General features: G+C 33.3%; 1 protein-coding gene across 1 annotated transcript in view; it reads right to left on the bottom strand.

Annotated features, from left to right (window-relative positions):
* The window catches only part of LOC145671083 (putative ATP-dependent RNA helicase DDX43), a 123,553-nt gene that overhangs the window by 47,967 nt on the left and 61,336 nt on the right, over positions 1-14,250 (bottom strand). Inside the window, exons 6-8 of the mRNA XM_081739826.1 lie at positions 13,502-13,722; positions 8,995-9,160; positions 1,081-1,190 (exon numbers count right to left, since the gene is read on the bottom strand). Coding sequence (XP_081595952.1) covers positions 1,081-1,190; positions 8,995-9,160; positions 13,502-13,722 — 497 coding nt within the window. The remainder of the gene's footprint in view (positions 1-1,080; positions 1,191-8,994; positions 9,161-13,501; positions 13,723-14,250) is intronic.

Below are 14,250 nucleotides of genomic sequence, written 5' to 3' on the forward strand. Positions count from 1 at the left end.
GCAAGATAATAAACCAATACTTAGAACCATGTGCATTTTTCTTACCCTATTTTATCTTCTGTATTTAAGGAAATATAAATTTCATCAATATTTTAAAAGAAAATTGTGAACTTTAATTATGAAGAAAGGATGAGATGGTTCTAAATATTTTGGACAGAGAGGTTAACAGTTTAGATTTTAAAATTGCACTATAAATAACTGTAGCTTTGTTTCATGGAATTAGCGATTAAATATTCGAGGTTTCCAATTTCTGTTCTTATTTTCATACTGGAACTTCAGTTATCCAACGATGGTATCTAACCACATAGTTAGACACAATTTTCCCTATCTTTTGTTAGTTCCCTAATATCGAAATGTGGAAAGCTAGTGATTAACACTGCAGTGTATTTCTCTTCAAGAAATATCAGATAAATTATGATTTTTAATCCAGATTTTACGCAATCACGATACTATCATAAAATGCAATTTTGCTTCTTTTTCTAGATAAATACAAAAGCTAACTTTTAACTTTAAAGGAACTGAAGTTGCGATATAACGATGTTTCCGGTTAATACATGATTTTTTTTTAAATTACAAATTACAAGATTTGTGAAAATCGACGAGTAGCTGCTGTGCCTATGTTTCTACCATTTTGTGGCAAGAATAAAGATAAACATCACATTGGGTTTTGTGCACCACTTTCCAATGGGAAATGACAACTGGAAAAGATAAGGTGCAGATTCTTCAAGTGAACTTTCAGAATTCAGATTAGTTTTCTTTTTTCTCTATTAAATATTTTTGAGGTTTGAAATACATTAATAAACGGAAACGCGATTTATGGTAGGAATATCTGGTATGTTGTGGACAAAGTTTGGAATACAAAATAAATAAGCGAATTATTGTGGGTTCCACCTTCTATTTAACTTGTTTGATAAACGTGAAACACAGGGAAAATAAGACCGATTTCTAGACAAAATAAAGTAAGAAATTCTAAATAGTTAAGATTTATATTTTCCTGTCTTACAACATTGAATTTTTCATAGATTAGCCTTAATTTCTTTCTAATCGTACGAAAAATATAGTATTTAACTATCCTATTACCTGCTTGAACAATGTCATTCAAGCGTCCTGGTGTGGCCACTATTATCTCCACTCCTTTGGTTACCAGATCAATTTGTTCTCTTCTACTTCCTCCACCGTATACACATACACTAGTAGGAAAGAACGGAAAGAAAGAGCAATAAACACTGAAAAATAAACTTAAATAACAAATAAAATAATGTATATACTAGCAAATTGCAAGCAGAGTCTCTTTTTGTTCGTGTGAATATTTCTTTCTACATTTCTCATTAAATTTAGTCTGTGCAAAATTTTCATTTATAATTCAGCTTCATAAAATTGAAATCAATAGCACTATATATAGTGCATAATAAATAAGGGCAACTGTTTTAGAGATATGAAGCAGTAACACTAATTCGCTAAAGGTCATAGCAAACTGGTTGAAATTTCAAGAAAGAACGCCCAATTTGGTGATGACGTATGTTCTTTCACATAATATATCATGTACAAATGAACACTTTATCTGGCTATTTGCTTAAATAAATCGAGCATATTTAACAGAAAAGAAAAAATTGGGAATTATATAAAGTGGCTCAATTATGGATTTATAATTGAGAAGACTAGTGTATATTTTAACTTACTATTGTCTTAAATAAATCAAGGATATTTTACAGAAAAAAATAGAAAAGAAAGCATATTGTCTAAAATAGCTCAATTGTGGATTTATCATTAAGAAGACGAAGACGAATAGAGCTTTAGGTTCCAAAAAACATTTATCTTCTATGAAAAAGCCATCTATCTCGAAAAATACGTAAAATCAAATGTATATTTTCATAGGTATAGAGAGTATTCGTAAAGTTCTACTCACAATACTATCGAACGGTTCAAAACTATAACTTCTTTCAGCATTCGAAAGAGTGAAAAAAAGCGTCTATAGTACGCTAGTACGCAGACGCAACATTGGTGTGATGATCTATCAGCTTGTAGCTGATTAGCAATAGTTTGGTATGAAGCCTTGCAAATCACTAAAGATTTACGAAGAAAATTGTAGATACTACAATCAACTGAGATGTCCAGTTGCCAGATTTTTAGAAAATATTCATCCAGTTGTTTAAAAGTTTCCCAATACACTTTAGAACAAGAAATCTATGGAACTTCTTGAAACATTTTTCTTCTATATAATAGTTCTAGTTTTCCTTATATATAAAAGTTCTATCTTTAAAGGAAGATATCAAATTGGATTAATTACTAACCAATTTGTGAAGATGAATAAGTACAGAAAATTCACTTGAATGCACAATTTGTTTTGTTCTAATAATATAAAGCTCTTTTTATATTTCATTTTTGTGCTAATGCTAGGATACATACAAAATATATTACTTTGTATCTAGAAAGCTTAAAAGAGAGATTAGTTTACTTTTCGTTTTCAAATATTACTCGAGTTCGATCTCCGACGGGAGCTCATGAGGTTCGGATCCCACTTTAAGCTGAAGGTCCACGTCTCATAGAGTCTCGTTGCTGAAAGAGGCTCTAAACAAAACTCAATGTCAATAGCATATGGTGTTAAATAAACAACATATAATTTGGGTAACAAGAAAAATGTTTGGAACATTATTATTAACTAACTATTAAAACTGATACTGTTATGCCTGTAGATTTATCTAATGATATAATTTCAAGAACTCTTATATTTCCTTTATCTACCACGATGTGCACTGCAAAATTCATTATCAACAATTAACAAATTACACAATGTATATTAGGATGGTCCTTATTTTGCGACTTCCGAGTTTTCTTGAGTCTAAAAATGGTTCCGTATCAAACCAAAAGAACCAATGACAAAAATGAGCTCAATTGGGTAATATTAAATGGTGCCCCAAGTGACATAAAATTCTCAATGCATTACAGTATACAATATAAAGCAAAGGTACCTTATAACTTTCGAATGGGTAGGGGGAGTGACGTCACATCTTGGATATAGGTAATACAGCTAGAACTCCACCTATTACTGTACAGTATTATCATAGCAGCCATCTTGAAGTTTGCCATTTCAAATTTAGGTCAATTTTTTTTTAATAGGAAAGGGTTTATGTGTTATCGCCTTGGGGGTACCTTTTCACCACAAGCATAAACCTAACTTACCTTAATTATTTAATAGTTATCATCATCCTAATGTCCGTCCATTACCTTACCATTGTGCATCCAAATTTACACAGTACCTTTGTCTAATATTGTATACTGCAAATACATTCAAATTTTGAGGTCGTCTGGTGCACCATTTAATATTCTTCGATTGAAGTAATTTTCCTTATGGGTTACTTTGGTCTGGTATGGAACCATCTTAGGGGCCAGACTTAAAAAGCTCGGACGTCGGATATATAAATAACCACTTAAAGGAAGAATTCACACAACTAATTTCTTCACTGACTTGGTTTATATTCTGTGGGTCCTTATTGGACAGTGAATGCTCATCATTATTCATTCTTTAAGAGGCCTTATCACCGCAAAATTAAAATACCACTAATTTTACAGTAATTAGGTTTGCCTTGTTGGTGTTTCACCACAACACTCGCGGCACCGGGATTCATGCCAGTCATCTTTCAGACTTTAAAAGCAGAACACCCGTCCACAGTTGAGTCGGCGCCATAATTACTGCGCATGCTTAGTGTTTATTTCTATCATTAAGATCTTTATTACACCAATTCTAAGACTACATTACTCAGTTAATGAAATATAGTCCAGAATGTTGATTGATTTTCTTTCTATTGTTTCATTAGCCACACTCGATTGCAATATTATTAGATAATCCGTATTATATTTTCGTCATTTATAATAATATAGCAGTTTTATATGAAGCTTCATAGTAAAAGTAATAATGCAATCACATGAACTATTTTGCGGAGGAGTACAAGCGCCGGTAGGACAACAGCAAATCAGCGAGATTTAGTTTCACGTGGCTTTGTTTATCGCAGTTTAGAGCTTACGCCGAACAATGTATAGTACCTTTCCGTTTGCAGTCATTTAGAAACGCGAAAATAAATACCGATTTTCTAAATAGCTGGAAATCGAAAGCAGATAAGTGAGTCGTGATAACAGTATCTCATGTAAAATAATATTGTCTAGGGAGCTCTTGTTTCACTTTTCGATTTTTTTAAATCTATTTGAAGATATCACATAATTACTGTAAAATTAGAAGTATTTTAATTTCACCGTGATCGGGCCTCTCAAAGTATACGTATTCTTTTTTCGTTTATTATGGACAAATTAGATACTTGAATTCTTCCTAGACAGTAATTATACTTTGTTTTCTTACGAATGTGTTATAATTTCTGTGCATTTTACATTAACTTATTAGATAAGTGAGTTCTTGGCATGTTTTACAACGTACGTGGTAATAGATGAAGAGAGCAGTGGAGTTCTTGAAATTACATATAGGCATAAACATATAGGCATAATAATATCAGTGTGGATAAACATATAGGCATAATAATATCAGTGTTATTATTAAATAAACAAGTAATAACAACTACTAGTAATTAGTTTCATTTCCAACAATGGGTTACTTGGACGAAATATATCACAAAAATCTATTATAAATTAATCAGTATTTATTTAGTGCTAAACAGACTGGAATGTACTGTACTATCACTACATTAGGTGTATACACTAAACATCATTTATTATTTAATTATGGCATAATCTTGTGGCAGTTTCAAAGAGAATCGTTCTCTATACAAAGAATATTTAAACTCGCGCCACCGATAAACGACCCTTACCCACACCCTTTTTAAGAAACAACCTCTTCCGCAAGCACAACCACAAGTGACCACAAAAGTCTTTTCCGCACGTGCTATGGGACAAGGTTGTAACTTTCTTTTCTTGAAAATGTGTGGACACCATTTGTCTTCTCTGCCAGAGAAACCCATAGAGAAAACCATAAGAAAACATATTGTACACGTGAATTTTGTGATGAAAAAATGACCTAAGAAGAATGGTAAATGATTCAATGCCTACAACGTAATTCAAATAGAATGACTTACTCATGAATAACTAAATCAAACTACTATAGATAGAAACATGAATTTGTACAGAATGCTTTTTGTCACTAAATCAAGGGCTAAGAAAAGATTTTTTTTTTAATACATCCTATAGGGGAGCAAACGAGGGTTCAAATAGATTTTGCTAAGAACAGAGTACCTTACCAATCCTTGAAGTTTTTTTTTTTTAATTCCGTTGCTGAGAAGGAAAAATGGGGTCATTTTCTATAATATTATAATTTTATTAAAGAAAAATCTCAGGTAATTAAAAACAAACATTAGTGCAAAATATCAGAAAATAGCAAATTTGATTAGCACTTGCTTAACAAAGCTATCAGTAAACTCAAAATAAAATTGGAAACAGGCTATTGTGAAAATGATGTATGTACATATTTTTACTTTTGTATTGAAATCAATATAATTAAATTGCTTGCAAATGCCTTACTTATGTATCCTAAAGTTAGTGGCTAGGGCTGGGTTTATGATTCTCATCATTGAAGCCAATAAATAGGTGATATTTAAAAAATGTTGTTTAGGCTTACTGTTTATTATTCTGCTAAGTGGTCTCCTTTCACTTACGTAAGACTACTGGTTTGGGAGGCGCGAAAATGAGTTAACCCAGTCTTGACTAGTGTTGCCCACAAGAAGAGACGTCTTTTTAAGTTTGAAGAAGTCTCGTCTCGATTCTTAAAGAATTCTTTTTCGTAATGTCTTGAAAAAAAATTCACTTGTTAAGTAATTTTATATTCTTGACTTTTAAAAGTAATCTTGGTAAATTTTTGCATTTAGTAATCAAGAAATCTAAATGCTTTATAGGGATAGGTGAATTAGCATTAATTAAAAAGACACATATCGCCTAGGTTTCTTAACTAATGTTCATATCGAAACCAGGTCTAATTTGACATGGTGATCCGAAAGCGCGCGCTGAATGCCGTAAAGGATGCCAACAGACTTAACCTTAGAAAAGCATTTGGCGTGCGAATTCCCACTGTAAACAATGGAAAGTAGAATTTTCAGCATTGTAAATAGAGTGAAGCCCTTTTTGTTTTGTTTTGTGAACACAATTTTTCAAAGCCATTATGCTCTTCGCTGATATGCCAAATTCAACTATACGCATGTGCTGTTCGTTCACAAAATAATTGATACGCTAAAAAAAATTCGATGAGTAATCAATCAAGGTCGATCGCATCGCTCCAAATTTGCAATTAATGCATATCTAGTGCCTATATACATCAAGTCAACTCATGTTGTTAGGATAAATATAAAGCACAGATATTCTATTTACTTGTGGAAAAAACGTATTACACAACTAATAAAAGTTTAATTTGTGTTAAGAGCAAATTTTTATTGAAGAAGTTCTTAAGAGTTTTTGCTTTGAGTATGTAGATTTAAGAAACTTGTACTAGTTCAATCATAATTTATTAGTCCGATTTCATATATTGAACTATGATAAAATAATGAAGAAATTATTTGATACCTAGTACTAGGTATCAAGTCTATGTGTAAAACTTCAATGATTTAGTTATATCTTACAAATATAGAATGAAACTATGTTACTTATAACCTTAAGATAAAGCAGTTTTATTTTCTATACATGGGTCGTTATAACGTAATCGACACATAAATGGATATTTTGTAAACTTAGCTTAATCATTTCTTATATACCAGATCTCAGCTATGGAATGAGGACGTTAAACCCTGGCAAGTACTACTATTGCCTCTACTGGCAGTTTACCTAACTAAACGTTTTCTGAGCTGTTGCTCAAGGCAGGTCTGTCATCTGACTGTCAACTTGATACGAACAAATGGCAAGGAAACTTACCTTTCAAGGAAATGCGGAATATTATTTTAATCAAAGTGTAACATTATGAATATATTGCTGAAACGCAGGTTCGATTTAGTGGAATTTTTGGTATTTGTGCTAAATTACTTACATTGTTAAAATTACGATAAGAAAATACTGGAACTTCTCTTTGGTAGTTGTGCCATGGCATATCAGTTCTCTATTCCATTGCTTATAAATTTGTTATTAGTGCTTACTATACTTTATCTTTCAATATTGGGGCCGCGGTGGCTCAGTAGTAGGGTGCATCGAGTCCTTGGTTCGAACCCAGCTGTGCGTGGGTTTTCTCGGGGTTCTCCCGTTTTCTCTCATTTCCTTCATTCCACCATGTCATTCATTTCTCATCGTCACCGTCTCCTTTAGCCTAGCCGGCATAACCAAGGGACGTAAAATTTTAAGATTTCATTTCTTTCAATATTTAATGTTTTGCAATAATTATACAAAATGGCATTTTGTAACTTTGAAAGGTTTGTTTGTTATGTAAGTGTAACCATGTGCTCGGAAGTTGTGAATTTATTTAATGTCTGCAGTCAATCGAACTTTCATTTAAAAAAAAAAAAAAGTACTTCAAAGAAAACAAAAACTAGAAACTAAACTTAATGTTAAAGATATATATTTCACATTTTGTTTACTTTGTTACGAATAAAATAGGGAGTAAAATCTAGGTAGTGTTAATTAAAACTATTTTCATGGTTTCGTCATTGAGCCATCGACTTGATTTGTATGTGGGATTTAAATGTACTCAAATTTAATCTATTACATCGTTCAATATATAAGTTTCCCTAAACTGAAAAATTCCTATTAATTTTAAAGATTAATTTTAAACTATATATGCATATATAGGTGGGTCTTTCCTCACCTCTCTACATAATTCTCATTGAGATTCAGAAATTTGTAACACTGTTGAACCACTTTATCCAAACCTTTGCAAATAAAAATAAATAAATAAATAAATAAAATAATAAATCAGGGCTCTGGCTATTTAGCACTGTCCTCACATTCCGCTTCACTTCCATCTGTTTCGAAACATTCACCTTGCAATGCAGACTTTAACACCAGAGAAAGATGGAAGTAACTCGGTGCTAAATTGAGGCTATATGTAAAGTGAGGCACCCTAATTCTTCAATTTTTTGTCTTGTTTGCGTGCTGAGTGGGGGAGGGGGTTGGACGTTATCGTCAAGAAGAAGAGACCAGATCGCTTATTTTGAACCTGAGCTCTTCTTCAGAGAAAAGCAATTCGACATTCGACCTGGTCTTCTGTCAACTGGTAATGAAGAAGTGAAGTAGAATGTGAGGAGAGCTCTAAATAGCCAGAGCCCTGATTTTCTGCAAAGGGTTAGAACAAATTGGTACAACGGTGAGGCAAATGCCTGAATCTCAATGGGAATTATGTGTAGAGGTGAGGAAGGAGCCATCTACACGTGTATGTATAATTTAAGAATGTATCTTACAAAATAATTTTTACAACTTAGGGAGACATATATTGAACGAGCCACGTCGTTCGTCTATGTGTATTTAAATGATCGCAATACTTATCTATTCTAAGTGCTTCACGCTAAATTTCCATTTGCATATCATCAAAAGAATCAGAGTCAGTTTTGAAATAATACAGAAAACAACACAGGAATTATCGAATTATCTTTTTTTTTTTAAAAAAAAAAAAAATTCCTGTGTGTGTTCCATCATGGCTTAGTATTAGTTAAGTGGTTATTATGAATTTTGTATAATATAACCCTAAGTTTCATTGTACAGGGTGGCCCAAAAGTAGGTATAAACCCCTGCATTGATCAAGTATAACATTCTAGTTTATAGGTTTATTTGTTTCGGTTCTTCCGAGCTTAAGATATAAGTAAAAACACATTAAGAACAAATAATAAAGAAACTAAGTCTACCTGATGGATAACAATAAGAAATGACATAAAATACAATGAGCTGATAAGTATGGTATGTATACCTACTTTTGGACCACCCCGTATAATGCTTGATTAGTTAACGTACAAAGTAATTATGTGTAAGAACTAATTGGCTGACAAATAAATGCAACGTACAAGTTCTACATTACACGGTGTTACTTACCATTTGATATCTTTGTAGTTATATTTTTTAACTTCCTTCTCTATCTGCAGTGCTAATTCTCTAGTTGGAGCCAGAATAAGTACATTTGGTCCATTTCTCTCACTTCGAGGAATCGGTTGCTTGTCAATATGAATTAAAGCCGGTAACAGAAATGCTAATGTCTTTCCTAGAAATAAATTAGTAAAAATTTGACAATATATCATGCCACCATATACACAACTTTAATTTATTTAATGTAATATGGGTATTTTTTAAAACTGAAATATAACATAGTAATGTTTAAAATGAACTGTTTTTCTTATATTCCCAAGGGCAAGTTCCTTGTCCTGATGGCCCCTGCCTCCGAGTTATCGCTGTCTTAGGTGTCTCGTATTAGTAATTATGGGCAAGTTTCTGGAGCCTGACGGCTCCCTATCCCCGAGTTTTCGCCGCCTTTGGTGCCTCGCGTCAGTAATTGTAGGCAAGCTCCTAGAGCAGGGTGGCTCCCTACACCCGAAATATTGTCACCTGGCGCCTTGCATCAGTAATTATGGGCCTGCTTCTAGAACCTGATCGCTTTCCACCCCCGAGTTATCGCCGCCTTTGTTGCTTCGTATCAGTAATTATGGGGAAGTTCCTCGAGTCTAACGGCTCTCTACCTCCGAGTTATCGTCATCTTTGGTGTCTCGAATCAGTAATCATAGGCAAGTTCTTAGAGCCTAGTGGCTCTCTACATCCGAATTATCGTCACCTTTGGTGCCTCCATCAATAATTATGAAAAAGCTCCTCAAACCCGATCGCTCCCCACTCCCAAGTTATTATCCCTTTGGTGCCTTACATTAGTAATTACGTGCAAGTTTCTCAAGCCTGATCGCCCCCTACCCCCAAGCTATAGCTGCCTTCGGTGCCTTGCATTAGTAATTATGTGTAATCCAGCCCGAGTTAACCCACCCTTGAGCAGCTTGCATTTTTTTTAACACTTCAATAAACGCAAACACCTGATAATGCTCTACTCGCGATTATTACCGCCTTCGGTGGCTCTCCGTCAGTAAGTACAAACACAATTTTTTATACGTTTAAATAAATGCAAAACTACAAATCCCATAGTTCAAATATGCACTCAATTCTGACTCGAATGGAATCAGTCTTCATGCAAAAGATCACAAAATGAAATAACTACATATGTGAATACGTAACTCTATTAAATAGCAGCATATTTAATCCGTGGATAAGGTAAACATTCAATTCTTCACAACAATGTATTACGCTTAGCGGTCATTACCCTGAACGACCTTGCTGCTGTTTCGTAAGTAGTTAGCTTTAGGATAGCTTGAGCAGAAAAGTTTTTGTGTTGTGGTAATATACTTGTTATGGAGGAACTGTTAGAGTTTAGTCTGTGAGGGTAGTGTGGAATGTAGAATCGATTTTGTGGTTAGTGAATTATTGTGAATTGTGAAGTAGCCTCTTAATTTGATGTACTGATGATCCAAAGGGATGATTTATTGAGATTAAGTGAAATTAGAATATTTGTTGAGTTGGGTGTAACGCTAATGGATCCTGTGTGGATAAATAAAATATTATAGAAACGATGATTCAGTGTCTCTTGAATTCCATGTTATTGCGTTATCTCCATTATAATATCAGCACTTTATTATTCATAAAAAACAAAATTTCTCCACCTGATCTGTCCAAATATTTCGGAAAATTCTTATACCAATATCGCCACTATAATTGAACAGTGGAAATCTTTACAATTGAATTTAACAGTAATTTGCCAAACGAGATGCTATCATTCAAAATCTTGAAATGCAATTACAGAAGCTCTGCAAATCTAACAAAGAATTCGAACATAAAAAGTACAACCTAGCAATGTCACCTCTAGTAAATGCAAATCATGTTCGAGAATAGTTGCTACATTTCCTCAGTGTTGCCCAGCGGTAGGCAAACAATGCTTTCATTGCCATGGTTTCAATTATTTTGGAAAAGCTTGTGTATCAATATTCCTTCGTTCTTACAGATACAAAATTCAGAAATGTTTCCCTTAATTGATTAGAAAGGAAAGATACAAGGACTGCTCAACTGGTAGATATTTTCAAGTGTAGAAATAGTCAACAGAATGAACTATCGGATGAAGAAAGGAAGGAAAAGAAAAAACGAGTGCAGCAGTGGACAAATAATGTTATAGGTACAGACATCGGAATCTCTTATCAGGAAGAAACTTTTTGCTCAGAAAACACTTGATACTCATAGAACATAGCAGAACAGTGAGTCGATCGCATAAAAATCATAATAATTTGGGAGAAATCTTAAAGTAACTGTTACCGAGTGGTGCTATTCAGCCGGTTTGCACCGGTTCGCTAGAACCAGTTGTTAAAATATTTTGAGTTCGCCAAACTGTTTCTTATACCCAAATATAACAGTAAATTTTACAAATTATATCCAGGTTCAGTAAATTTTAGTTTATCTTTGTTTTTAGAAATTATTACAGCTAGAGTTAAACATATGATCTCTCAGAACAAGGTATAGAAGTTTATTTCTTAATCTCAAATGCTCTGATATCAAGAATGAGAATTGGGATCATATGAGTGTAATGGTGCCGGTTATTTATATTTGAAACGCATACATACCATTATCAACAATTGTCGATCCATTGCTGGATTAAAGTCTTTGCAATACTTTTTGACAACCATCTATCTTAGATAATTCGTTTCCAATATTTTCGCAATGCTACCTAATTTTGTTACATCACCTTGTATTAGGATGCTGAGTAGATATCTCTACTTGTCACGTGTGGTATCCAGTAAAAAAAATGCTTTTGTCTACTTTGTATGGTTTGCTTCTTTGTTTTCTAAGAAAGTTATATCTATCTATTTATCTCTCTCTCTCTCTCTCTCTCTCTCTATCTATCTATCTATCTATAGATAGATAGATAGATAGATAGATATACAGAACCGGTTGTTAAAAAATTAGAATACGGTAACACCACTGCCGTTACCAAATCAAAAGATCCTAACTCAGTCAGTTTCTTCATTATTGAACAGAAGTAGAAAAAGGGGTAGAAAAACTGAATGAAGAGAAGATAACAGTTTAGCTGTTTTGATAAAGAGGTCCACAAGAACTGAAAGACGAGCAGTTGGTTGAAAGCAATGTAAAGAGAGAAAAATGTAAAGTTATTATTGTCCTTTTTCTATGTATTATTTCTTGTATTATAATGGGCAACTTATATTCATTGATATGAGGGGAAGAAAGTGTTAGAGTAGTTTGGGCTTGCTATGAAGGAGTTGTTAGATGTTAGCTATTTAAGTAGTACGAAATGCGAAATCGGTTTTGTAGTTAGAGGATAATTGCGAATTGTGAAACATCCTCTTAATTTGATGCATTAAGAGGATGCTAGAACTAGAAGAATAAACTATAAGAATAAACTATTATTTTACCATATTCTCTATAGGCAAGAATTTGGTGAAAGAAATGGACATCGAACCAGTTACTGGTGCGCTACCACTACGTAATTTAGCCCACTTCATGATTTGCTACATATATCTATTCTTTTACCATTCACACCAAATGGACCCCTATAAATAGACAACCTAGTCCATGTAAGTAAATTTCTCATGTAAGATGTAAACTGTCCACTTTTACTTATTTTGAGTATTATGCTTTTATTTCTACCTAGGTATATATAAAAGAAGTCCTGACTGATTGATTGATCAACACCTAGGACAAACCACTTAGCTAGAAAATTGAAATTTTGACAGTACATAGGATTTGACATAAGGTTCCACTAAGGAAGGATTTTTGGAAATTCGACAGAGAAGGGGGATGAAGATGACAAATATTATACTTAAATGTCCGTATCTCAGAATCTCTGAAGCGTAGAGGTATGAAATTTGGCATATGAACTTCCCAATTAAAATAGACACGTGTCTCACCGTTTTTTAATATTTGACCTAGAAGGGGAGAAAACAAGGGTAGAAGACTGCAATTGTTCCAATAAGATAGTCATATCTCGAAATCCCTTAAGACTAGAGACATATTAGGGACATTTGAGGTGTGAGGCAGTAGGCTGAGAGATGTGGGGGTCTGGGGACAAAGTCCCCAGCTAATCGAAGAGTACTTCATTATATATATGTAATTTGATGTTTATTCATTTCTGGCTCTTTTACGAATTTAATTTTCTTTAGACGTATCCCATGTACTTGGTATTATATAACCGCTACATACGTATGACAAGGATAATAATGAACTGAACTGAAATGAAGTTAATTTATTTAACGAATTTCAGATACAATCCAACAGGCCTATTTACAAATCAATATCAACAGTGGTAGAGGAACTGGAAGAAAGGCGGAAAGGGGCCTATAGTTAAACAGGGATTGACAGCATTTCCCTGGCATAACTGAGGTAAAACAATGTAAATTCCCATTAGAATGGTCAACCAGCTGATTCGAATCGTAGGCCAACCGATAGCACAGAAAGAACGCTGACTGCTACCTTATGCCTGCTCGGATGCATTATTTGACATACGTACCTGTTCCAGTTTGAGATATTCCAATCATGTCATTGCCTTTCAGCAGAACTGGCCAGGCTTGGCTCTGAATGGGAGATGGCTTTTGGAAACCTTGTTTATATATCTCTTCTAGAATTTCCGGATAGTGCTTGAAACATTGTTCAAATGTGGTCACAGGATTGGGAATACCTTCTGTAGTTTCACTAATAAACCGTGATACTGTGATGTTATTGTGAGCTCTTCTACAAAAATGTAAAAAGAAGAAAATTATTAATAATAACCACATGAATAAAACCGAACTCCATAATTTAGTGTACAAATGTAATAATTTTAGTCATTTTTTGTTAACTGTTCACAATAATTAAAATAAAAGACTCTCCATTACTACATCTGCAATGAAATAGTTATTCTATTATTACTTTTGAGTAAATAACGACAATAATATATTATCAGCGACATTAAATCTCTAAAGAAGCATAATTAAAAATATTATCATAATTTTCAATATTAATGGAAAGGTATGAAATTTTGATGTTCTTTTCGACGAAGCATTTAACATATATCCAGTAGTTTAATCCACGAAGCATTTAGTATATACTGTATATTATATATCCAATATATGCATTTATATATTGATTTTCATTTTAGAAACCTGTAACATCTTGTAACTTTATATTTTCGAAATTTAAAACTTGACTAGATGTATACGCATCATTATGTTCTGCTTATCATTTTTGTGATATATTGTACCAATTAATGTTGTAGACACA

The sequence above is a fragment of the Thermobia domestica genome, chromosome 15, assembly GCF_964235325.1.
Source record: "Thermobia domestica chromosome 15, izTheDome1.hap1.1, whole genome shotgun sequence".
Taxonomy (NCBI): Eukaryota; Metazoa; Arthropoda; class Insecta; order Zygentoma; family Lepismatidae; genus Thermobia; species Thermobia domestica.